We start from the raw sequence: 26953 nt of genomic DNA, 5'->3' as shown, positions 1-26953 counted from the left end.
GAATGTTATGTCACTGACATTGTGTTTGTATTGAAATAACACAGGGACCTTTTGCTTTTAGAGAACCTAGTATTGAGTTACGGAAATTTACTGGTTTCAGCTTTCCTTTCTGCATTTTAGAATGAAATTGTAACCACAATCAGATGAAATAGTAATAATAATAATAAAATTTCCTTTAAAAAGGAATGGGGCATCTAACGGAAAATTGCATGTGCTGGTGCTGTGCTGATAACGTGAAGGTTTGGACTATCATTTAGTTCAAAGGCATATTGAGCGATATAAAGACTGCACACAAAGTAACGCAGCTCTTATAAATACGCCAATAGCGTCAGAACTAATAATTGTGTTCACATTATTTCAACATACAAAGAAGGATGATTTATTTACGCCCATTTTGATACCCCATTTGCCCAATTTCGTTCAATATTAACAACACAGAGGTGTTTTTAAAGAAAAATACCCGAATTTAAAAGTTGCACTGCTATTTGTAATGATTTGAAGTCTATGCGAAGATAATGGAGCGTTTTATGCTTGCGTAATAACCATTGATCCCTGCAACTGCAACTTTTAAATTCGGGGATTTTTCTTTGAAAGCACTACTGTGTTGTTAATATTGAACGACATTTGACAAAATTATGGGGATATATAAATGCGCGTAAATAAATCATCCGTCTTTCTATGCAGAAATATTGTGGAAACAATTATTAGTTCTGAAGCTCTGGGCATATTTATAATAGCTGCGTTAGTTTTTGTGCAGACTTTATAAACACAGTTTCTCGAAAAACGTTGTTGTTGTTTTTTTGTGTGCTTTTTTTCGCTTTAAACAGTAGTTGTCATGCAGTTATCGCAAACACGGTTTATAGCTGTTTATCAACGATAAACAGTATTTTTTTTGTCGAATTATTGTACATCAAGCTTGCCATACACGAGCTTATTGAGTGGAGTTGTGTGAGCAGCGAATAAGGGAAAGTATACAATACTATCAAGATGAATGAAAATACACAAACTTGAACTTACAAACATTCCCGCCGGCCAAAATCATTGTCTTCATTGTTGCTGCTGATTTACATATGAACGGGCATGCGTACTGAATTACGTCCATGCAACAGGTAACTGTATTTGGAAATTCCATTTAAAACCCACACTACCCCTGTGGAAGATTTTGGAAATATCTGCCACAGGGGGAGTATGAATGTCAGATGGAATTAGCACATTAGGCTGCTCCATATGAATTTTATACACCCCCTGAGAAAGATTCAACCTGAATCTTCCCCTGAGGGAGAGTGAGTTTCAAACAGAGCTGCTAATGTAGTGTGGGTTGTAAATGGACTAGCCCATTTTCACTGTTGCTGTACAATATTAAGGACGGGTCAATAAAGCTTCCTCAATATTTACGAAAAAATTGAAATTAATGAAATTGAAAATGACGAGGATTATGTTTCTGAGGATTGCGTTGATTCTGAGCAGTGTTGTCGTAATAGGTAAGTTATATAAAGTAATTATTTTCTTTATTATGTATTTTAAACGCATGGGCGTATCCACTTACTTGCAGACGTTTCGATTTTTTATTGGACTAGTCGTATGAAATCACAACTAATAATTCTTCTATATGAACAGTCCTGGTGAATTTGTTCAAGAATTAATGGTTCCTCTTTAGTTAAAGAACCGTTTTTATGGTTGGCAAAGTGGTAATGTCTTTCGCTGGTGTTCTATATTTAGAGAATAAAAGGTATTTTATCTATCGACTCATATAACACGGGTGACATCATTATTTTAAGTAAAACAACGAGGCGAAGCCGAGTTGTTTTACGCCAAAAATAATGATGCCGCGTGTTATATGAGACGGTAGATGCACGACAGCGGCTAAAAACAATACCTTTATTCTCATTCTTAAACACTTGCATTCAAATAAATATATTAATCATAAGTATACCAAATGTTAATCAAATTAAATCCTACATTTTACAAGGAATTATCTTGGGCTTAAAATCGATTAGTCCCGTTGTTACTATGCACCTCCGATTGGTTCAAATAGCGAGTACGAGTATCGCGTCGACGCACACGCGCAAACGTGTATGATATCGTGTCATACCACACGGGTAAGAACCAATAAGATTGCAAGAACATTCTCAAGTGTTTAAGAATACTACATAGTTACACGACTAAGAATCAATAATAATGCGCGTTCCATGAATAACATTTGTTCTGCATATTTTTGGTACCCCCTTTATAATATTTTATTTTATTTTGCCTAAATTGTCAAAGTTGAAAGTTGCTGGTCTTACACGCTTCAATCTGTTGTTCAACTTTACAAGGTGGTCTAAAACACCTTTTCCCATTTTCAAAGGTTAGTTTTAATCAAAGTTGAAAAGTTTGTTTGCAATTCTTACATTATTCTGAATGAAACTATTTCTAAGAGTATTTGGTTAAAATATTACTGAATCAGAATTTTGTTCACACGTTTCGTCGAACTTTGCGTGATTCAATTTACCTTCTCGGTTAACCCAGAAGCCTTTGCGAGTAGACCTGATATCTCGTCATTTGACGTCACGCCGATGCGCACATCGCTACTGCGTATTTCACAGCCGTGAAGTTCGCAGCTATTTCCATGTTCGCAGTAACCATAAATTAATAAGCGCACAGATTGGAAATGTCCATGCCTGTGCCCTCTAAGCGTACTCGAATTCAGCGGAACAGCGTTCAGATATTGAGACATCGCTTATCATACGCACAAAGTTTCTTTTGTGTACTCTCGCGCTATTTGCGCTATTTTTGAGTTCGCTCACGCAAACCTGACTTAGTGTCGACCCCCATGCCTACTTTCCGCGATATGGCTGTAACCTTATAGATTATTAATACACATATTGGAATTTTCCATGCCTGTGCCCTCTAAGCGTACTCGAATTCAGCTGAAGGGAGAAGTTTCTTTTGTGTACGCTCGCGCTCTTTGCGCTATTTTGAGTTTGCTCACGCGGTACCTGACTTAGTGTCGATCCCCTGAGGCAACATGCCATGTTTCCGCGGTATGGCTGTAACGATGTTCGCATCGGCGTGACGACATCATAGGTCTACCCGCAAGGGTTATGGGATTCTCACAAACTCATCTTGTGAGAAACAAGTTAACTTTATAGGTTGCGTGTACATGAATTTTCCAGCAAACACAAAACGTTTTCGACATAATTCGCAAAAAGTTATAAAAGGTTGCCAGAAAACGTTTAAATGTCGGGTTATATAATGGACTTATAAAGGGTACAAAACGTTTTTGTTGGCGGGACAATTTAGTGTGCACTTCTTATGCAGAGTGAAGGCAATAAGAATCATGTAGCCCAAATACTTCAACTTTTGGATATGTAACCTTTCCCTTTTTGCCTGCTGACCAAATTTAATGATATTGATATATGAACCTAAATGCGTGTAAAAATTTGTTAGGGAAATTATTATCTATAACCCTCCCCCTACCACCTCCTCCCCCCTCTCCCTTCCATTTTTAGATTCTTGAGCACCGCACTGGATAAAAAGAAATTGGGTCAACAATTCACAACTTCCGTCAACAAAAATATTTCCGTCGGTACATTTACAAGTTCTGCCCAACCCCCCGCCCCCTCCCCCTGTTCCGAAAATCTGGCTACGCGACTGTATACAAATACCTTCAAATGCCACGTCTTCCAAAAACAGCAAAGCACATAATGACATATCATCATATCATCACTGGGTGCGAAAAACCTCATAATATGCATGATATGTACTTTTTGCCCTTTTGAACATGGATGAAGCAAACCATTCAATATAAATTCTACACCTACAAGGCTTTATCCATTTTCAAGGGCCAAAAGTAAATATGGGGTGTCTCCTGCATGTACTTTTGGCCCTTGAACATGGAAGAAGCAACCTCTTCAATATAAAGTCTACTCCTACAAGGCTTTATCCATGTTCAAGGGCCAAACTAAACTTGCTGCGATTAATAGTCAGTGTCAGGATGAGAATCAAAGGTCGCATAAACGGATGAGTTCGTGGTCTGTAGTATCGAGGTGGAAACTGTGGGTAGATGCATCTAAGAGAATCGTTTTTGTAATCAAACATTTTCATATAATTTTTTGCATTTTCTCTTTACCTTTTTCTTTTAACAGGTACAGGTGGTACGGACACAGCTGTACCACAAGAATATGTTTTTAGTATACCCTCTTTGGACATCGCTGACCCTACGCACGTGTTTATTACGTCGACGTCAAGGGAACCGATCCTGACTACTTTGAGAATCCCAGGCGTATATGAAGTCAACAATACAATTAACCGATACAATCCTGCTGATATCCAATTATCAATCGACGTGGTTGGTAGAGATGTGCGTGTTAACCCTGGAGATCAACAACATAACAAAACGATCATTATCCAATCATCTGCTGAGATTTTACCGTTTGTTATAGACAATGACTACGCAGGGGGTGATGCTTATTTGGTGTCCCCAACTTCGCGATTAGGGACACAGTACCATGTAGCATCCTACAAATCTTACAGCACAGCCACCCCATCATGCTTTTGCATCTCATCAGTCTACTCAAATACGTGGGTTAAAATCACAACACCTGCGGGACAAACACATCGAATTACTCTAAACCGCTACGAGAGCTACCGATTTGATGGAGGTGAAGATGAAGATCTGTCCGGAACCTTTATACAGAGTAATAAGCCAATTGCAGTGATATCGGGTGTGTACACGCAAGTACCTGAAGGTGTGTTGTATGGTGATGGCTTAATAGAACAACTGCCACCAGTACGTAATTGGGGGTACAACTTTGCCTTGACTCCATTTCTAAGTTTGAATTCTGGTTACGTGTATAGAGTATTTACTACGATCCACTCAGCTACATTGCAAATGTCTGACGGCAGCATTACACATATCGCAGCTGAATCCTTTCATGAAGAAGATGTCAGAGGGAACACCGTGTTATCATTTACATCAGACCAACCCGTCATGGTGGCACAGTACATGAAGGGCTGGCATTCCAATAATCCTGGTCGTGGTGAACCATCTATGATTATCGTCACACCAATCGCAGCGTTCACTGCTGAAGTAACATTCCCTGTAATTGAATACACAGACTCTAATGGGCACACAAATTACATCAATATAATACTAGAATGTGACTATATTGATGGCATTCTCTTGGATGAAAGACCTTTGAAGACCACGGATACACTCAGTACACCTGATAACTCGATGTGTTGTTTACGTAGTATTGTGTCTATTGGGTATCATACCGTATCTCATAGCGACCCAATGGCAAAATTCTCTGTTACTGTATATGCAATATGTGAAGGTTGTGCATCTTCCTACGCCTATACAACTATTGTAGCAGGTAAGTATATGCGTATGACTACCTATTCTTAAATGAACTGCGTATGGCTAGCCATTCGCCGATTGCACGGTCATCTCAAAACGCGGTTCTACCCGCAAAGTGCGTACTGAGTGTGTGTACGTACGCCTGTCAAACGCGTGCTTTAATTACCGCATACGCGTTGCAAAGATCTTCTGGTGCGGTGCTAGAAAAGCGTAAGAAATACAAATGGACATGTTGTGCATGCGTTTGCAGGAGGAAATCGTTTTGGTATTAAGATGGCGGATCCGTGCAAATGGCGAATAAGCTTCAGCATAAAAAGTCCAAGTTTTAAGACATTTTATCAAAATATCAAAAGCTATCAAAATACTAGGCTTGTTTGTACTCATTTTAATGTATTTTGCGTGTTGATTCCAAATATGGTCATGAAAATGTTCAATTCTGAAATTTTTGTATGTAAACTTGTTGTCTGCTGTCAACACCCACGTGGAGAGAGTTGAAATAAGTAACATGAGTATGCTAACAAATAAAGATTGCATTAATAACGAATCCCTCAATCCCGTTTATGTGGGATAGGCAATGAGACAGGGAATTGGAATGGGACAGGGAATTGGAATGGGATCCAATCTTGGAAATACCTCTCTCCTGGTCAGATTCTTAACCCCCTAGACACTGCTGTTCATCTAACAGCATTTCTGATTGGTTTATATAAACTTGAAATGCTCACTTCAATTTCCAATTATGACTAGGATGTAAACGTTACATTTTGAGTTTTTATCTCATCAACGTTCTGGCGAATTTCAAAATGTGTCTAAAGTAAGATATCAAACAGGGGCGTACTCTCTATTCAAAATCATGCTAGAGTTTCTAGGCAGAAAACAGAAAAAGGGCAGGGGTTTCCAGAATCTACCACATCGTGGTAAACTTGCAGGATTGGACACTGCTAATCATGACTTTTCCAAATTTTAACCAAAATCATGCATATTTTGGTCATTTTTAAATCTTAATGCAGGGGAAGATATCAACACAGTACTCACAGAATTATCTGAGGTAAGTATAAGGAATACACTCAAATGTACTAAAAATACACTTAAATGTACTAGGAATACACCCAAATATATTAGAAATACATCCAATTGTAATAGGAATACACCCAAATGTATATGGATTACACACAAATGTATTAAGAATACACCAGTGTTTTGTTTAATTGTCGAGTTATATAAAGGTCATGAAAACCTTTTAAAGCGGTTTATATATTTTTAAAAAAGCACTGCAATAATTTTTTTTGTATGTGTTTTGCTTAATGTTTTTTTGTATATGTTTTGCTTAGTTGTCGAGTTATATTAGGAATACACCCAAATGTATAAGGAATACGCCCAAATGTATAAGGAATACACCTCAATGCTTTAATACACCCACGTGTAATAGGGATATACACAAATGTATTAGGAATACACCCAAAGTGTTTTGCTTAATTGTCGAGTTATACAAAGGCTATCATGGCTATAAAACCCTTTTAAAACGTTTTATATAAAAAAAACACTGCAATAATGGGTTTTTTTGTTGTTGTTTTGTTTTTGTATTATTAAAACGGTTTATGCCCTTTATATAACCCAACATTTTAACATTTTCTGTAAAACGTTTTGCGTTTGCTGAGTATGTACTCAGGAGAATGACGCTCCTTCGATAACGCACCTTCGAATATTCAAGATCGCACAAGAAAAATCCAATATAATTAAGGTGTTTTTTAATTTTGTTTTCGTCACATATTTGCATATCCTTTAAGAAAACATTATTATCTTTTATACTTGTTCGCGTTTCAGAATACAGTAACGAAGGAGAACGTAACCCAGTTTTCCTATGATTTAGCAGAAGCAACCAATATAACGGAAGATATTAATGCCGCTGGTTTAAAAGCAGTTGCACTGGCTTTAGAAAGTATCATCGGCGTAGATTTGCCTTCACCAGAAGTAAGTGATACTAAAGGGACAATATGTAATCTTGCCATAAGCCTCATTTATTCAGAGAAATACAATCCTAAATCAATTTCACAATTAAAACACTTACTAATAAACTGAGCTCAAAAAGAAACTTGTAATTCTTCATACACACAGGACACAGTGTCATCGCCCGATATCTTCATGGCAGAAATCGCCATGGTAGGTTTAATCCACAGCCACGCATGGCCATTTTGTTCCGACCTTTGAGACGCATAATGATTCGAGGGACCTGACTAAGGCTACTGACAATAGCCGGGTAATTGATTTCTGCTGAGTGTGAGTAAGCTTGTATACGACATTGAGGTCAATGATCATCGACTTTTATACTGCCTCCACGGGAGTAGTGAGTGCAGCTATAGCCTGCGCGCTGTAGTCCATACAGGACCAACGCAATATAAAATCAAATTTTTTGTCAGATTTTGAGTTCAAGACGCACGCTTCTTTCTCAAGACGCGAACTAACGACTATCATATCTGTTCAACACGTATTTTCAAGTGTAAGGAATCATTTACGGGAGATATTCATCATTTTCTAGCCCGGTATCCAAAGATTTTCGTCTGATATCAAAATCGTGCATAGCAATTCACGTGTATCGATCCCGGGTATTTATTTTAGTATCTCTGCTGCACCAAGTAATTATTAGCCAGGCGATGTCGGTGTGCAGGAGTACTTCAATACTCTACTCAAAACACATGTCAGTCACCAAGCAGTTGTCCAAAACGCACTGATGCGGAACAGTATCCTGGACCACTTTTACAGCCCAGCACAAGAAATCTGTGAGAATGCATATAAGATCCTGGCACAGATGATGAAACGGTGCTGCTTTCTACTTTTCACGCCCTTTCGTCAAGAAACGCGCCTTGTTCAACACTATTCCACTTACCCTTTGGGACTTATCACATGTGCAACGATTTTGTACTCATTCTCGCAGATTTCTTGTGTTGGGTGCCAATTGTTGGGCTGTGAATGTGGTCAAGGAAGCTGCTCCATGTCAGTGCATTTTGTTGTTGTGTCAGTTGGATAACTGCTTGGTTACTGACATGTGTTTAGAGTAGAGTATTGGAGTAAACCTGTGTGTAATTTTGGTTCATTTTGATGGACAGGATTTTAAGATATGACCTTGTGAAAAATTATAAGTTTCTTTTAGAGCTCAGTTTAGGATAAACATAAAACTGTGTTGAGCATGTAGTGTTCGAATTGTGATAATAAATATCTGATCAATTTGCAAGCCTTAAATGGTCTAGATCTATATATAATGCGAATGTACAGAGCAGGAAAATTTGCATATTAAGCATTTCCGTACTGTTAGCATTTCCTTTTATGGCGTTTAATTTAATGGTGCCCCTTGAATGTCTGCCAAAACCCCCCTCCATATAGCAAGGATTTTTTTTATCATGGAATAAAAGGAATAACTCATATTATTGGGCTCAATTTAATTTAAAATTATGTAAATAGCGCCCTCAATTTGCACACAAATATAGCTTAATAATACATGTGTTTATTAGTGTGATAGTTCTTGGTATTGTAAAGGTCTAGAATTGAAAATGATCACATGAAACAACCGTTCAGGGTGCAGTATAGTGTAAAGCCATTTTTTACTTGGTCGCTTCCACGCTCGGCGAATCCCCCCAAAGCACTTTAGGGATTATTAAGATATTGTTTATTGTGATCTCGAATGTATTATACAGTACACAACTTATAAGTTCCCCCTAATGCCTTTTGGAATAAATCGAAAATTATTTATTGAAATGTAAAATTGTAAAAAGTTATGAGTAACCTTATTTGTTTTACAAATCTGGGCCAATTTGTAGTGTCACACATCATTGTGTTTGGCCACAATGGTTCATTATGTAAAAAAATAGGGAGTCAATTGTCAAACAATACAGTATGTTAGGCCTGTCCATGTGTTTGTAATGGAAATAAAACTTAAAGTGTTGATGTTTAGTAGGGGATGTGTCCTCCTGCACTGTTGACAAGTGCATTGCAACGTCGCCGCATGCTGTTTATTAAATTCCGGACCCGTTGCTGGTCCATGTTGTTCCATACATGTTGGATTGCTCGGGTTAGCTCTTGCAGTGTTGTGTTTTCATTGATTTTTCAACCTCATTTTTAACATGGTCCCAAAGATGCTCAATGGGGTTCATGCCAGGACATTTTGCTGGCCAATCCATTCTTTCAATACCCTGATTCTCCAGGTATGCGTTCGTTATCATAGCACGATGAGGTGTAGCATTATCATCCATGAATATGATATCTGCACCAATACCACCATGGTAGGGACCAACATGTTGTGAGATGATTTCATTAACATAACGAGCGGCATTAAGTCGACCTGGAACTTCTACCAGATCGGTTCTTCCATTGCTGCTAATCCCATACCCCAACGAAGAAGAAGAATACCAAAAATTAAGTTTTCTTTTACAAACACTCCCTGGCCTACTGTGTTGTTTGAGAATTGAGTCCTATGGACTCAGATGCAACTTTTAACACTGTTTAAAACTGTCTCCTTTTTTTTACATAATGAACCATTGTGACTGAACGCAATGACGTGTGACGCTAAAATTTGGTCCACGTGTGTAAAACAAATAAGGCTACCCATATCAATTTACAGGTTTGCATTTCGTCAAATAGTTTTCGATTTATTAAAAAAAAATATGTAGGGGAACTTATAAGTTGTGCACCTTATATATTCAACAACTCTTCCAATACCTTTGTACCATTGTTAATCCGTGATGAATCCACACTTTTACTGTAGCGTATACGCGAACGCAAGCGAGACTACGCGTTACGCGAGAGCGCGTAAAATTCGTCATACCTGGAACCTGTGTGCGTATGCAAGCTTACAAGTTGAATTTAGTATTTTTCAGGTAGCGACAAAACATTGACGTTTTAAATTGTAGTTTAATTGCTGATATCAACAGAGAAATCATCGACGTTTTTGTAAGGCTGAGTGGCAATGAATTGGCATGAAATAATCATGTGAATTATACGATCTTTAGCTTGTTTTCGTTGTTGAAACTCGCATACGGCGCGTCTGCGTGGTTTACTTCGCTCGGACAGCTAAAGCTGCCCTCGCGAAGTAAACCACGCAGACGACGCGAACGCATCGTTGTTAAACGGTGATGAACAACAGTGAAACATGATTGAATCCCTAATTGAAGATTTCCATTGCCCTATGGGGTTATAATGAAGCATATTTTAATATTAAAATATGTTATCCCTGTATTTTATTTCAGGTTACTCTTTCCGTCGTTGAAACAATAGACAACATTCTCAACATTGATGAAGACGTTTTTGAGGCAACTGTTGATCACAATGCACCATCTCGTATTGTGCGCTCCTTAGAGGAGCAGTTGACAATAATCCAAAAACAAGGGACGAATTTCACAGGAAGCAGAACAAATATTGATGTTCAGGCTGTTCAGATTCCACAGGCGAGGTTACCAAATGGAATTGGATTTGCAAGTATTATGCAGAGTTCTGCTGATGTAGGAAATACTAAAATATTCACCAATGCGGAGGCTATACCAGACGGTGAAGTAGATGCGTCCATTCAGTTGCCATCGGATGTTATCTCACAATTTGGATCAAAAGGTCAAGTATTTGATGCTATATCATTAGATTTTAATATCATATTAATTTATTGTGCTATTAAGAGGGCATGTGTGGTGTAACGGTAGAGCACAGGACTCATGATCGTGAGATTGTGGGTTCGAGCCCCGCCGTACCCACGCGTGTGCTTTATCCCAGTTGCTGCTCTCAGCCCAGGTGTATAAATTTCATGGAGGAGAAATTGGCACTCCATTCACTGTTTATATACAGGTTCGCCACTTTGCCGTACCTTACATTATTGTAAATTACATTATTCAATAATAATTATTTGGTGCAGCAGAGATACTAAAATAATACCCGGGATCGATACACGTGAATTGCTATGCACGATTTTGATATCAGACGAAAATCTTCGGACACCGAGGCAGAAAATGATGAATATCTCCCGTAAATGATTTCGTCTCAAGAAACCAGATGTGGTCTCATACACTTGAAAATACGTGTTGAACAGATATGATAGTCGTTAGTTTGCGGCTTGACAAAAGCCCGGGACAAAAGGCTGTGCGTCTTGAACTCAAAATCTGACCAAAATATTGCGTTGGTCCTGTATGGAGTACAGTGCGCATGCTATAGCTACACTCACTGATCCAATGAAGGCAGTATGACCATTGACCGCAATGTCGTATACAAGCTTACACACACAGCGAGAAATCGATTACCCCGGCTATTGTCAGTAGCCTTAGTCAGGTCACTCACTCATTTGGCTAATTATGCCTCTCATAAGGTCGAAATAATGCGTGGCTGTGGATTCACCCTACCATGGCGATTTCTACCATGAAGATATCGGGGCGTTGACACTGTGCGCCATCGTGTTGTGCCCTTGAGTAAGGCACTTTTTCTCGATTACCCCTCTCCACGCAGGTGTATAAATGGGTACCAACATCCCTTAATGCTGGGAAGGTAACCATGGTAACAGACTCACTGCGGAGGATGTGTAACGATCCCTTGACAGCACCATTTCATGGAGGAGTCTGTCCCAATCGCCAGTGAAAGAGAGATGGGCACTCACTTCAATGAAAATAACATACGTGTCTTTTCTTTTATAGTCAATGAAACCGCAATGTTACCAGCTACCTTCATTGTGTATCAGAATAGCAAGTTATTCCAATCAAGACGACTTAGGAACGAGCCTACGACTAACAAAGTACGATTGGTTGGCACCCGTGTCATTTCTGCTACCATTGAAGGACTCCAAGTGTATGACCTTGCTCCAAATCAATCAATAGTTTCATCATACCTTCACAAACAGGTATTTGGTCACTCCAATGTTTTGGTCTCATAGGGTTAGCTAACTAACTTTTGATTTGTAGTTGGAGTGTGACATCTTATCAGGAATTATACCATGATATTGACTAGTGTGGCTCATGTGACAAGAATAAATACTCATGCACATCACAATTAGTGTGTGAAAACGTCTTTGTAGTTGGTTACAACAAAACCACTGGTTTTTCCACGATTTCGGATTTGGAACATCAAATTTCAGGATTGCAATGAAAAATGTATGCTATTTTGTATGATACCAAACATCTCATCAACGCACACCGACATCGCCTGGCTAATAATTACTTGGCACAGCAGAGATACTAAAATCAATACCCGGGATCGATACACGTGAATGTGTTATGTACGATTTGATATTCAGACGATAAATCTTTGGATACCGGGATAGAAATAATGAATATCTCCCGTAATTGATTTATTCTAAAGACGCCAGATTTTGTTCCTTGCACTTGAATATATGTGTTGAACGGATATGATAGTCGTTAGCTTGCGTCTTGAGAAAGAACCGTGCGTCTTGAACTCAAAACTGACAAAAATTCTGACTTTATATGTGCCGAACTATAGCGCAGCGTAGGCTAGCTGCACTCGTGCGTGAAGGCAGTCTAAAAGCAGGCGACCTCATGGCGTATACATGCTCACTCACACAGAGAGGTCAATTACCAGGCTATTGTCAGTAGCCTTAGTCGGATGTCCCTCGGCTCACTATATGCGTCTCAAAACTATTAAACAGGTCGGAACAAAATGGCCATGCGTGGCTGTGGATTCAACCTACCATGCCGATTTCTGCTATGAAGATATCGGGGCGATGACACTGTGCAACGATGTCATTTAAGTGATTGTTTTGTAGCTTAAACAACTCAGTATTAGCACAACTCACTAATAAGGTACTTTTTTTTATTAATTTGTGTAATCGATAGCTTTATCAATGTGAATGAGTATCTATTATTACTCTTGTCACATGACCCATACTAGTCAATATCAGGGTATCATTCCTGATCAAATGTCACACCCCAACTACAAATCAAAAGTAAGTCCAGTAAACATGGTAAATTTCAATGGCGTAGCGTGGGTCATCATATGGGGAGGGGGGACACCGACCATGATTGGGGGCACCGGGTCTGATTGAGGGGGCACAAGCCGTTTTTTTGGCAATTTTCCTATGGTATTTTCTAAATTTTGCAATCGATGGGGGGCACGTGCCTCTCGTGTCCCTATGACGCTCCGCCCCTGGTAAATTTCACTTTGACGAACCCGGACCATTCACGAACATTATGTACGCATACTACTAGCTAACTTGGACTTTTTATGTTGAATCATGTGACTATCACGCAGAGCATTCATGTTCTAATCAAGACAAAAATACCAAATTTACATTTTCTTAAACAAATATTACAAATCAATTAACCCCCCAGCAAACACAAAAACGTTTTTAATACGTTTTAAATAAGTTATATTTTGGGTTTTGGTTTAGGTAAAAACGTTTTAATAACATTAAAATGTCGGGTTATATAAAGGTCATGAAATCGTTTTAAAACGTTTTGTATGAAAACACACTGCAACAATATATTTTAAAAATGTTTTCGAAATGTCATTGTAAACTATTTTTGCAAACATTTTTGGCCAAATATTTTGTCAACACTTAAATAACATTACGTTAAAATATTTGCACCCAGCAAACACAGAAATGTTCTTAAAATGTTTTTTACAAAACGTTATAATAACATTTAAATGTCGGGTTATATAAAGGTCGTGAAAACATTTTAAAAACGTTATTGTAAATATTTTGGGCAAACATTTTTTGCAAAATATTTTTTCAACCCCAAAATAACATTCCGTTTAGAATGATTTGTACCAAGTTTTCAAAAAAACATTTTGAATGTTATTAAAACGTTTTTATGCGCTTTATATAACCCGACATTTAAATGTTTTCTGTAAAACATTTGTGTTTGCTGTGCAGTAAATTACCAACAAATGTTATTTAATGTTATGAAAACGTTTTATACCATTAATGTACCCTTTATATAACCCGACATTTAAACGTTTTCTGACAACCTTTTATAACCTTTTGCGAATGATGTCGAAAACGTTTTGTGTTTGCTGGGCCTTAAGCGCCGTACACATCATCATAAAATGCAAATGCATTGCAACTAATTAAATGTAATAACTATGATTTTATGACTAAAAAAATCTTCTACCTCTTACAGTCTGAAGATGAAAATACAATATTGGAAAATTTTCAATGCGTATTTTGGGATTTTGATCTGGAGAATGGGACAGGTGACTGGTCCAATGAAGGCTGCATACTCGTGAAACCAATGACACTGGTAGGAGCGTATGTCATTGCGACCATCTTACCAGTTTTGCTGTACTAATAGTAAGTATTTTATTATTCAGTTTGTAAAAAGTTCACATCTCCGCTTGAATGGAATAAGAATGCACTATTAATTCCAAAATCCATCTGAAATCCTACATTAAGCAGTATGCATACTGTACAGTTTGCAGTGCTGGCCATATATCAAACTCTGCAACCGATGAAGTATTATAATAATAATAATAATATTTTATTCTTATAAAGCGCATTACATTAAAATCTCAAGGCGCTGAACATTTTACAATCATAAAATACATGAACACATTAAAAGATATTTTGAATATACAATAATAAAAATACGTTTTAGCATTTAAAATACATGGAGAATGAAGCACATCAATGGATATTGCACATGCAGTATGGCAAATGTTTCGCACGAACAGAAAACAGCACTGTGGAATATACATCAAATGGCAAAACAATAACACATTACAATGCATATTGCACGGGTGAAATGCACAAAAATGCGATGGCAATCGAGAGCAAAAAAGCATGGTTTAAACGTGAAATATGCATTGAATAATAACAAAAATGTAAGCATAAATGATAAATACAATGCACGCAGTTAATATTGCACGGTGAAACTGCTCAAAACCAAACAGATCAATTTTAACTGACAACAAAATATATTTATACAGCAAAGCTTATTTAACATGTTTAAAACACAGGGAACCATTATACATGAACACATTAAAAGATATTTGAATATACAATAATAAAAATACGTTCTAGCATTTAAAATACAGAGAGAATGAAGCACATCAATGGATATTGCACCATGCAGTATGGCAAATGTTTCGCACGAACAGAAAACAGCACTGTGGAATATACATCAAATGGCAAAACAATAACACATTAGGCCTACAATGCATATATTTCACGGGGGGAAATGCACAAAAAATGCGATAGCAATCGAGAGCAAAAAAAGCATGGTTTAAACGTGAAATATGCATTGAATAAGAACAAAAGAAAGCATAAATGATAAATACTACGCACGCAGATAATATTGCACGGTGAAACTGCTCAAGAACCAACCAGGTTTATTTATGTATTTTAGGAAGTAGACTAACTCCCTCAGTCGTCTGCACTGCGCATGTATTTGTGTTATTCTTCGTAGTGACAACTGAATAACTTAGTCTTCATCCCAGACAGTTGACGAATGAGGGCAGTAGTCTATTCAGGATGCAAAGACTAAGCACCTAGAGTTGTGTAAGAGACTCCTTTTCTTGCGTTCCGTGACATACCAATCGCCCGTCGCTCACCAACGGAGTATTAACTTAAGTTGCAGGGAAAAAATGAATATGATACAGGGTGATGACACTGTGGAGCGCCTATCACTTATTTCAGCGGGAGGTGAAGCCATTTATCCATTGTGATTTTGACGAATTGACCGAGTTACTAGGCGCTGAGAAACATCGCGTTCAATATCTTGAAAGAAAGACGCGATTGTTTGCGTGATTGTTGCGCCATTAACGCCCGGCGCTTCAAATGCAACATCAGGGGCGTAGCAAGAGCGTTAGGGGCCATGGACAAGGAAAAGTACGGGCCCTTTTAACCTGGGCGGGATTTAGCCTACCTTATGGGCCCTGGACCAGGCCAAAATTTGTAGGCCCCGAACTCACGTGCCGAGGAAGTCAGTGGCCAAGTTTTGGTTTAACTTAAAGGGGACTAACATATTTTGTTCAATTCAATTTCAGACTACTTTGGCCCCGGATCAACATAAATTTTGGTATTTGAATGCGCGCAAAGCGAGGAAAAGTTTACAATTTTGCCCTATTTTGACCAAAAACATGCTGTTATTGGGGTTAAAAGAAAGATGCATAGGGCAATTTTGGTGACCCAGGCCCATCTGGCCCAATGGTATAAAAATCCGGCCCTGCTCTCCATTATCAGCCCTTATTTAATTTTTGCTTTTGTGCTCGGGGCCCCTGAACCCTCGGGGCCCATGGACTTCGTCCACCCAGTCCCCCCGCTTGCTACGCGCCTGTGCAACATGTTCCGTGGACACGAATATGTCTGCTTGTTTGCGTAATTGCCAAAATTGTTTATATGCAGTATTGACTTCAATACGCGCAACAAAGTCAGTTGTCTAGGTTCTCGTTTGTCTGGGTCAGGATGTAACATTCACTTGATTTATCATTTTCAAATATGCGTTCTAAATATAAATAAAGTCGTTTAAGCGTACCCTTAGTGTTTCTATTGGCCACAAAACAATCACTGATAAATGTGCGAGAGGGCGAGAGCAGTCACGTAGCCAGGTTTTCAGAACAAGGGATTCACAATTATGCGAAGTAAACTGCATTAACTATCTTGCCAAGAATTATAAGATAAAATATAAAAACATAAGAGAGCACGCCAACCAAGAATTGTAAAGGCCATTTGCTTCTTGTATCATTCGCAAACAAGTTTGAAGTTTTGGAAGTATTCAAATTTTCATATGATTTATTTAGCCGCCCGTCGTCCAGCTTTTGATAAAACGTTGGCGGCGCTGTAGAATTCTCGAGGCGCTACAAATACTAGAGGTTCTGCTAATCGTAGTTCCATCCTGTTTGCTCATTTTCTTGATAAAATTTTACCTAACCCGGGGGTAGGACTGGCCATCAAAGATGACCATAGAGGGAGTTGAGGTGTTGGTGAGGCTAACCATTGGTTTCTACAGTAATTTTAATTTCGCTCTTGTAAAATAATTCCAACAGCTACTGACTTTGTACTTGTTAATTAGGTTAAAATAGTGATTTTATTTTATATTTAGGAGAAAACTCGCTGAAAATCCCATGTTCGTAGAATTTTTAGCCGAAAATAAATTTTGCCTATACTTTGTACATAGCCAAAATTTGCATGGGCATCATAGCGATATTATATGGGGCATATTTGTACTTATATATTTTGGTATCACTGAATAGAGGAGACCCATAGTCATACATTGGGACCAAATATAATGGTATACCCCCCCCTTTGTATTCCGTGTTACAAAATATGCCTCAGTAGTTCCAGGGTTAAATGGACCAAGCTCCAATCAGTCGGCACGCCTTCGAACCAAAACAACTTCGAAATCATTTACATAATAACTAATAGTTTGTCCTTTTGTAACGAATCATCACTTGTTCAATTTTTTAGGACGTCTACGGTCAAAAGTACTCGACCCTCGTTCTTGATGTCTTGAGTAGAATAGGGTGTGGCATCAGTATAGCAGCTTTGATTGTCACACTGATTACATATGTGGCCACCAAGTAAGTATCTCTTTTAATTAAAAAAAACAGAATTAAAAAGACTAGTTTGCGTCTGACGTCATCTGTCAACCACATTCAGGCATGGTTTGTTTACAAGTGTCGTCATGATGAGTTGCTGCACGCGGTGCAGCAGAGTGGCTTATGGTTAATTTTGCACCTTCAAAATTAATATACAACCCGTCTCAAAACTTTCGTCTTAATAGTAGGAAATTTTCTTTCCTGAGGCCACCATGTCAACAATGCCTAGAAATGATGCCTTTTGCCTTGTAACAGTACCGTAATATCTCTCCATTTTCTGCGATTCCTTTTCTCCGATCGGCACCAGATGAATCAGCCTTTCTTTTACGCGCTACTAACCAATCATGATTGACAGTGACGTCAGACGCAAACTAGCCTTTTAATTCTGTCTTTGATTATACTTTCTCGTAATCATGCTAATACAGCAGGAAAAGAAATACGGATAAAATTAATACTTGTGTTTTGTTCAATAAATGTAGATCTAAATTTGTTCGTTATAGAGCTGTTAAAAATACAAAAATCTTACAATAATTATGATTTATTATCATAACGATATATAAGACTAGCCTAGAATACGAATTTATATAATTTATACAAATAATAATAACACAACCTTTTTTTCCTTAGGACTCTGAGGACGAAAACTCCACATCAAATATTAATTTGCCTGTCCTTCACTCTCCTGAGTTTGTACATCGTGTTTGTGGCCGGAATAGATCGCACAGAATCATATTTAGGGTGCTTAGTAGTAGCAGCAATACTGCACTATTTAACTCTGTCATCAGCCATGTGGATGGGAGTCGAGGCTGTTATGCTGTACTTACTGCTTGTCAAAGTATACAATGCACATGTTTCACATTTTATGTGGAAGGCATCTCTTGCAGCCTGGGGTAAGAAACTTATATTATTTTTTTTATTTTCTCATTAGGTTAGTATTAGCAGTAGCAGTAGTAGTAATATAGAGTGCACAACTTATAAGTTCCCCCTAATACTTTTGAAATAAATCGAAAATTGTTTAACGAAATTTAAAATTGTAAAAAGATATGAGTAACCTTATTTGTTTTACAAATCTGGACTAATTTGTAGTGTCACACATGATTGCGTTCGGTCACAATGGTTCATTATGTAAAAAAAATAGGCAGTTTTAAAAGTTGCACCTGAGTCCATAGGAGTCAAATTTCAAACAATACAGTATGTCAGGCCTGTTCATGAGTTTGTAATGGAAATAAAACTTAACGTCTAAGATGTGCAGTAGGAAATGTGTCCTCCTACACTGTTAACAAGTGCATTACAACGTCAGCGCATGCTGTCTACGAAAGTCCGGATCCGTTGCTGGTTTCAGCCAGATTTACTATTGATATCTTCTGACGAACAGACGTGACACGTCAACGAGGTTCTCTCGGCTGATTTTTTACTTCTCCTGTCACCTGAAATTTTGTTTTCAATTTTTGAATTGCATTAGGCACAACTCCCATACGACGAGCAATTTCTTTCACTGGTACATTTTTATCCTGCAAACATATTGCTCGACCGCGAAGGAAATCGGACAAACGTGGCATGATTAAAATGTGACTTTTCTTAAGTGATGAACTGGCGATGTATGGTCTTTTCTCACTGCAGTACATATCCTGCCTAATTCAGCCATTTATCATTTAAAAAGAAAAGATTTAAACAACTGCTTGGCTTTTGAAAACCAAAGATTGAGTTTTTCTTTAACAAACACATGAATATTCCTGGCCTACTGTATTGTTTGAGAGTTGACTCCTATGGACTCAGATGCAACTTTTAACACTGTTAAAACGGTCTTTTCTTTTACATAATAACCCATTGTGACTGAACGCAATGATGTGTGACGCTATAATTTGGCCCACATGTGTAAAACAAATAAGGCTACCGACACCTTTTTACATGGTTGCATTTCGTCAAGTATTTTACGATTTATTCTAAAAAGTAAGTAGGGGGAACTTATAAGTTGTGCACTCTATAGTAGTAGTAGTAGTAGTAGTAGTAGTAGTAGTAGTAGTAGTAGTAGTAGTAGTAGTAGTAGTAGTAGTAGTAGTAGTGGTGGTAGTGGTAGTGGTAGTGGTAGTGGTGGTGGTGGTGGTGGTGGTGGCTGTGGTGGTGGCGGTGGTGGTGGTGGTGGTGGTGGTGGTAGTAGTAGTAGTAGACGTAGACGGCGTTTCACCCCGATACAAGTTCGGCCCAAAAATTAAACAATTTTAACAAATGAGGTTTAAATCCGAGCTAAAAATGCATCTATTTGCTGCTGTTTCTAATTATGACATAATCTGTCTTTGTTTAGGATATACAGGGGTAAAGAGTAACTGGTACCTCAATTGTTTTACTATCTAAAATGTATGTATTTTGCCTTCGATACAGGTCTTCCTCTCATTCCTGTTACCATTGTGCTTGTCGTCGATTACACACAGTATGTCAATGAACATCAGTAAGTATACATAATAACCAAAATAGGATGCTGGTAATTATGTCCTCTGCAATATGGCATCCTATGGAAGGAAAATACTATCACATGATTATATATTTGGGATTCACTTTTTTGTAAATCCCATAACCCTTTGCGGGTAAACCTCTGATGTCGTCAAACGGTTTCCGGCAAAAGTTTATAGTCCCAACTAAAAATTGTGCAAAATCGGTTCAATATTAGCCATTTTTGTGTTGAAAATCGTGTTTTACTAGTACTTGTGAACGTGGTCTCTACTAATTTGAAAGGAAACGCGAAAATTTGAAGTGACTGTATGTTTATGATGATGTGTGCTTGAGGACGCGAGGTCAAAACGCGGTTAACAGTCGGATGTAAACACGGAAAAATCTGGCCTTTTTATATAGCGCTAATTTTCTCAAAAAGTAGACGGGAAAATCAGATATATTATGAATAATTCTGTGCTGATTAAGATTATATCAATATTCAAAGTTCAAGGTAACTCGACTTATGGTCTAAAACGCGACCCACACTTAAAGTCTATATGGAAAGCTATTTTGTGGTTTGTACCCTCAAATTCGCGGTAGCGATGTTCGTTACACGATGTGCACACCGGCATGACGTCAAATGACAACGTCTCAGGTCTACCCTCAAAGACTTTACTGAAATGGTGAGTTCGGGATGCTGTAATGTTACACGATATGTGGCTTGTTCTACAACCTGTATTTTTGTTTTAACATGCTTTATTGTACATTCAGTATTACCGAAAGAAAAAGAGCATTTTGTTAAATGACCTCTTAGTAATCAGTCAAGATTAATAGGAAAATTTTCACGGGAAAATTTTCTGGACACGTGACACCCATGGGCGCAGACATATTAGCATTATGGAACGTGACCCCGAGCACAGCGGGTAGTCTTCCAATGTATTTGAATAGGAAACATTTCTCCTTGGGTGCTAAATAAGTTACTTGTCGCATGTTGATAATGTTATAACAAGAGTTTCCGTAGATAAATATTTTTTTCCGCAGGTAGATATTTTTGAAATTACGTTTTGATGATATTGTGAAAAAATTAAGATTACATCATTTTCAATAATTTTGCAATGCACGAATTTCTATCGAAACTGCAGCAAAAAATACTATTCCAATCCAAAATAACTAAGACTTGTATAGCGAGGTCACCGCCGGGGGTCAGGGATCAGGCTCGAGGTTACACTCACATTGATTCGCATTAGTCACGTGTCCAGAAAATTTTCCCGTGAAAATTTACCTGTTAATCTTGACTGGTAATAGGGTTCTCCCCTGAAGGTACCATGTCAACAATGCCGTACTGTAATTTTTCGCCATTCTCTACAATTCCTTTTCTCCGATCGGCACCAGATGAATCAACCTTCCTTCTACTAACAAATCAAGGGTCATGTGGAGTTTGATTGACAAGAACTAGTCTTTTTAATTCTATCTAAGATTATACCTTTAACGTGGAATAATGAACCTTTTGAGTGGATTATTTCATTTGTCGTTTTTGTTACAACTTTTGTTTTATTGGAAAAAAACTGGAATCATTATTGGTGTCTGCTTTATAACACAATTTCCATTAGTTTGGAAGACCAAATGAATATGTTGTGAGTATAAAAACTTAAGATTCATTATTATTCTAATTCATGTTATGTATCCTTTCCTTTTACAGTTGTTTCATGCAGCCAAGCTATGCCTTCTGTTTCACGGATCTCCTCATTATATTTCTCGTCTTCATATTCAACTTTGTGATGTTCGTGTTGATTATCTGTAATCTGACATGTGGTCGCAAGGATATTGGCAGATCAACCGCTAGTGGCGATAAAAAACAAGTTGTTACCCGAGGTATTAGGGCAGTAGGTATATCAACTCTCCTAGGACTAACTTGGGTTTTTGGTTTTCTTACAATGATTGAAAACCGTGAGTCCAATTTGACCTTTCAAGTCCTGTTTTGTATCTTCAATTCGCTGCAAGGATCCTTTATCTGTTTGCTGCTCTGTGTGCGTCCAAAGGAAACCCGTGATGTGTGGAAACGGTGGTTTGCACGTGGTCAATCTGACACAGGAACCGAATTTCCACCTGCAGGACGTGGACCACGTTCTAATACCGCATCCAAACAGCCAGATAGTTGTTGTTCATTTCCCCTGTGTTTTCTCATTGTATGTTTTCTCCTTTTCCTCATTTTTTGCTTTTTCTTCTTTCTTTCATTTTTCTTCTTTTCTTTCTAAATTCTTTTCTTCATTCTTTTCTTCTGTCATTCTGTCTTCATCCATTTTTGTCTTTCATTTGTTTGTCATTTTCCGCATTATTTCCTTTTCTTTTTTTCTTTCTTTTTTCTTTCTTTCTTTCTTTCTTTCTTTCTTTCTTTCTTTCTTTCTTTCTTTCTTTCTCTCTATCTCTCTCACTCTCTCTCACCCTCTCTCTCTCTCTTTATCGCTTTTATTGTTCTTTCTTTCGTTCTTTCTTTCGTTCTTTCTTTCTTTCCTTTTCTTTTTTTCTTTTTACTCCTGCTCTCCCTTTAATTTGCGTTTTATTATCCTATTTTTGTTAATCGACACATCAACATTCTGAATGAATAGTGTTTATAACATTCATTTCATACAATGTATAGATGTACTGAATAATATACAGCAAGAACTACCGGAATTTCTACATTAAATATTTGACACAAATGAATAGCCTAGCCATAGGACTCCTTTATCCATTGATATACATCTAGCCCTCTTCTTTTGTTGCATTATCCATTGTATAATCCAATCCATTATATGAACCCCGTTCATACATTATTATACGCAACATTCTCACGCATGCTCAATGTTTACTTACATTTCCAGAGCGTCAAGCCGATCAATCGATTCAAATCGCCGAGGCAAAAACGACGTCGCTTTTGCAAGTTGAAGAAATCTCAACTTCTCAGCGATATCGCTTGACACGTGAATGCGTCAACCAATCATATACAACCAAATGGATATATTATTTTGCTAATTAATTTACCTTTCTCGATTAATAATTTTTGGTGAGGAATTACTTCAAAACAATAATTATTGACAGCAACTGATGTTTTAAAAATATTTTGAGGCATTTAAAATATTTTAATTGTCGTCTGCAATCTCTATCGCCGTGATAAGTATAAATGCAAAAGCAACGGGCGATGTATCGCAAAATTCGGCGATTGCCCATCGCTTTTCAAAAGCGTTTAATCGCAATCGCTCGGCGATCGAGTATAAATTCAGCTTAATTGTAAGAAAACGTTTACTTGCTCAGTCCATCGTGCGTGGACGCTCGCGAACATCGCGTACATCACTCGCGCTTTGCGTAAACAGCACGCGAACATAGACGCGTAATATCCTACTCGCGAGCGTCCATCGGTTCTCGCGCGGCTTGTTTATGACCGGAACGCCGGCATAAACGTTGTTTATGCCCGCCTATCGACCAATCACGCATGCTGTTATATAGCGCGTATGTATGAACTAGTAATATGGACAGATCAAGATAATCTTGGACAGATCAAGATAATCTTGGACAGGTCAAGATAATCTTGGACAGGTCAAGATAATCTTGGGCAGGTCAATATAATCTTGGGCAGGTCAAGATAATCTTTGTCAGGTCAAGATAATCTTGGACAGGTCAAGATAATCTTGGACAGGTCAAGATAATCTTGGACAGGTCAAGATAATCTTGGACAGGTCAAGATAATCTTGGACAGGTCAAGATAATCTTGGAAAGGTCAAGATAATCTTTGCAGGTCAAGATAATCTTGGACAGGTCAAGATAATCTTTGTCAGGTCAAGATAATCTTGAGAAATACATGTTCATATTTAGAAACACTCACTGCCTTAGAAGGTTGTAATTTAAAAATTTATATATAGTTAAACCATCAGCGCTAAACTGAATATATTACACAAGTTCATGCATATTGTATTACTTAATTGAATAATTAGGCACCTGTGTGATGAAAAGAGCAGACCTTAGCTCTTGAAACGTCCCATACAGTAAGTGTTTCAATTGGAGTTGTATAGAAGAAATGCTGAATTAATGTTAACTCTATTATGTAAATCTGGGCATTCCACAGGGTTCGATCTTGGGTACAATGTTGTTTAGACCGTAATTTATGTTAATTCTTTTCCTGGCTGTATTAATTGTAAATGTGTTGTGTTTGCTGATGATACAACTTCGCTTTTTAAATCATCAGACCCTAATGCTCTTCAGTCTCAACAAACTTGCTCTTAACATTAAGAAAACTAAGTGCATGATTTTTAGAACAAATCATACTTTGAACAAGTTTGATGACATTCCACTCATCTATGGTAAGGATTATCAAAACGGTTGATAAATTCAAGTATTTTGGGGCCATTATTTGACTCAGTCTTTCTAAACGTATTGGTGTCATTCGCAGAGTTAAGTCCTATCTTCCTCCAGTCACATTAGATATACTAACCAATGCATTGGTTTTCCTTCATTTTGATTATTGCAGTCCTGTTTGGTCAAACTGCATTTCTGAACATTGCAATTCTCTTCAGATTCTTCAAAACAAACTTGCTTATGTCTGCGTATATTAGAACACCCATTTCTGATAATTATGATGAGCACTCTTTCCTGGTACATATTAAATGAAAGATGGAATAAACAGCTGTTTTTAAATGTCTTTATCATGATGCTGCATCTTACCCTTCATGGCAATTTATTTTTACTTCAATCCATTCTAAATGTACCAGAAGTCAATCTTGCAATACACTTGTTTTGTCATCTTGGAATAATAATTCAGGCAAACGAACTTTTTCTTACAAAAGTGGCTCGGTGTGGAACAAACTTTCTTCTGTTGTTCTTCAATGAATGTAAATATGTTACAATCCAGCATAAATATATAATTCACATCTTTCCACCACTGTACCAGTACTAAATTTAACTTCCTGATCCTGTTTGTTAAAAATTTTTGTTTTATAAAATAATACATTGTATCATGTTGCTTGTAAAAATGTAAACATTTTTCAGTTTTGCTTTTATTTTGTATTCTGTATTGTAGCTATTTTAATGTAAAACTTGCTGAAACCTTATATAACTGAGAACTGATGGGTACCAATCATTTTGATACACCTTGTACTAGACGTACTCTGTACATCTGTAGAGCACCATAGATTATTAAAGAATAGGCACAAAGACCTGGATTGTAATTCTAGAGAAATTTAACATTATTTCAGGAGAGTGAGAGTTCATAAGAGGCAATATCGCACAGCGTTATCGCCCTGATATCTACATGGGAGAAATCGCCATTATAGTAAATATAAAACCGAATCCACTAGTTCTTTGACAGCCACGCATGGCCATTTTGTTTCGCCATGTTTCATAGTTTCGATAGACTTTCTTTCCGACTACGCATACGCAGGGGCATGCGCCACACCCACTCATCAGCTTACGGACTCATTTTTTTACGTTTCAGGCATGATGATTTCGCATGTTTTATGCTAACAATTCTAAAAAATACGAATTTTTGTCAGTCTTTGATTTCAATATACAGGCTGGGACACATATTCAAGTGTAAGTCGTACAATATGTTTTATAGAAACCAAAATAACGGGATATATTCATGGTTTTCTATATGAAGTCAAGAAGAAGGCATTTGAATTTAACTTATCAATATCAATACAATTTTTGAATAGACCGCCCTGCACTACAAGCAGATTACACTAATCACCTGTGTATGTCAGCAAACATAGATTGAATACAATACCGCTCTTTTCAAAGATACTTATCTTACAGGTGCGAGTGATCAGCCTTTCTTTGACATCTATGGTTCAATGCATGGGTACCGCGTGAACGTTGTAGTGCAGGGCGGTATAGTCAAAATTGTATTCATCTATTGCTATGGTAGTTAATCCGATTAACTACGTCACTTCTACGGCGTATACATACAAAAGCTTATAAATAAGTTGCAATGAGATGATTTGAAATGGCCGCCACTAGAGATATTTTATTCCTAGCTATAATTGGAAAAAGAAAAATATGTAAGCAGCGTTATATCCCGTTATTTTTGGTATATGTAAAAACCTATTGATTGACTTGCAGTTGAATATATGTGTTGAAGGAATGTGGTAAGCTCCAGTCTATATTGAACCTCCCGTCTGTGTATTGAAAACAAACACTGACAAAAATCGAATTTTCTCAACTTGGCAGCGTTGAAGATGCGTAATTAGCTTGCGCAGATCGTAAAAATGGGTCATTTCAGCTGATAAATGGCAGTGGCGCACGCATTCGTAGTGGGAAAGAAACGTATCTATCGTACACGTGGTGTGCTTAGCCTGCGTCTGACACGAAGATATTCGCCATCGAAGTGATGTAATAATCGGATTAATTACTATAGCAATAGATGAATACATTTTAATAGATCGCCCTGCACTACAACGTTCACGCGGTACCTATGCATTGAACCATAGATGTCAAAGAAAGGCTGATCACTCGCACCTGTAATATTTAGTATCTTTGAAAAGAGTGGTATTGTATTCAATCTATGTTTGCAGACATACAAAGGTGATTTGTGCAATCTGCTTGTAGTGCAGGGCGGTCTATTCAAAAATTGTATTCATCTATTGCTATGGTAGTTAATCCGATTATTACGCCACTTCGACAGCGAATAGGGATGATGGCGCGGTG

The 26953-nt window shown here is 37.7% G+C and overlaps 2 protein-coding genes and 1 long non-coding RNA gene across 3 annotated transcripts; all 3 read left to right on the top strand.

Moving 5' to 3' along the window:
* Positions 1–1423: 1423 nt before the first annotated feature.
* LOC140167724 (uncharacterized) lies at positions 1424–5271 on the top strand. The gene is made up of 3 exons (XM_072191019.1): positions 1424–1481; positions 4128–5083; positions 5236–5271. The coding sequence occupies exons 1-3, from the start codon at positions 1424–1426 to the stop codon at positions 5269–5271; spliced, it is 1050 nt and encodes a 349-aa protein (XP_072047120.1).
* On the top strand, positions 5271–11102 carry LOC140168461 (uncharacterized). The gene is made up of 4 exons (XM_072191859.1): positions 5271–5357; positions 6349–6386; positions 7163–7309; positions 10576–11102. The coding sequence occupies exons 1-4, from the start codon at positions 5279–5281 to the stop codon at positions 11011–11013; spliced, it is 702 nt and encodes a 233-aa protein (XP_072047960.1). The 5' UTR covers positions 5271–5278; the 3' UTR covers positions 11014–11102.
* A 6624-nt stretch (positions 11103–17726) lies between these two features.
* LOC140168464 (uncharacterized) lies at positions 17727–22571 on the top strand. The gene is made up of 4 exons (XR_011861207.1): positions 17727–17833; positions 18479–18741; positions 20231–20297; positions 21978–22571. It is a non-coding gene; the product is annotated as an uncharacterized lncRNA (long non-coding RNA).
* The last annotated feature ends 4382 nt before the right edge of the window (positions 22572–26953 follow it).

This window comes from Amphiura filiformis, chromosome 13 (assembly GCF_039555335.1).
Source record: "Amphiura filiformis chromosome 13, Afil_fr2py, whole genome shotgun sequence".
Taxonomy (NCBI): Eukaryota; Metazoa; Echinodermata; class Ophiuroidea; order Amphilepidida; family Amphiuridae; genus Amphiura; species Amphiura filiformis.
Note: the sequence above shows the minus strand (reverse complement) of the source record. Positions and strands in the feature narration are given on the sequence as shown.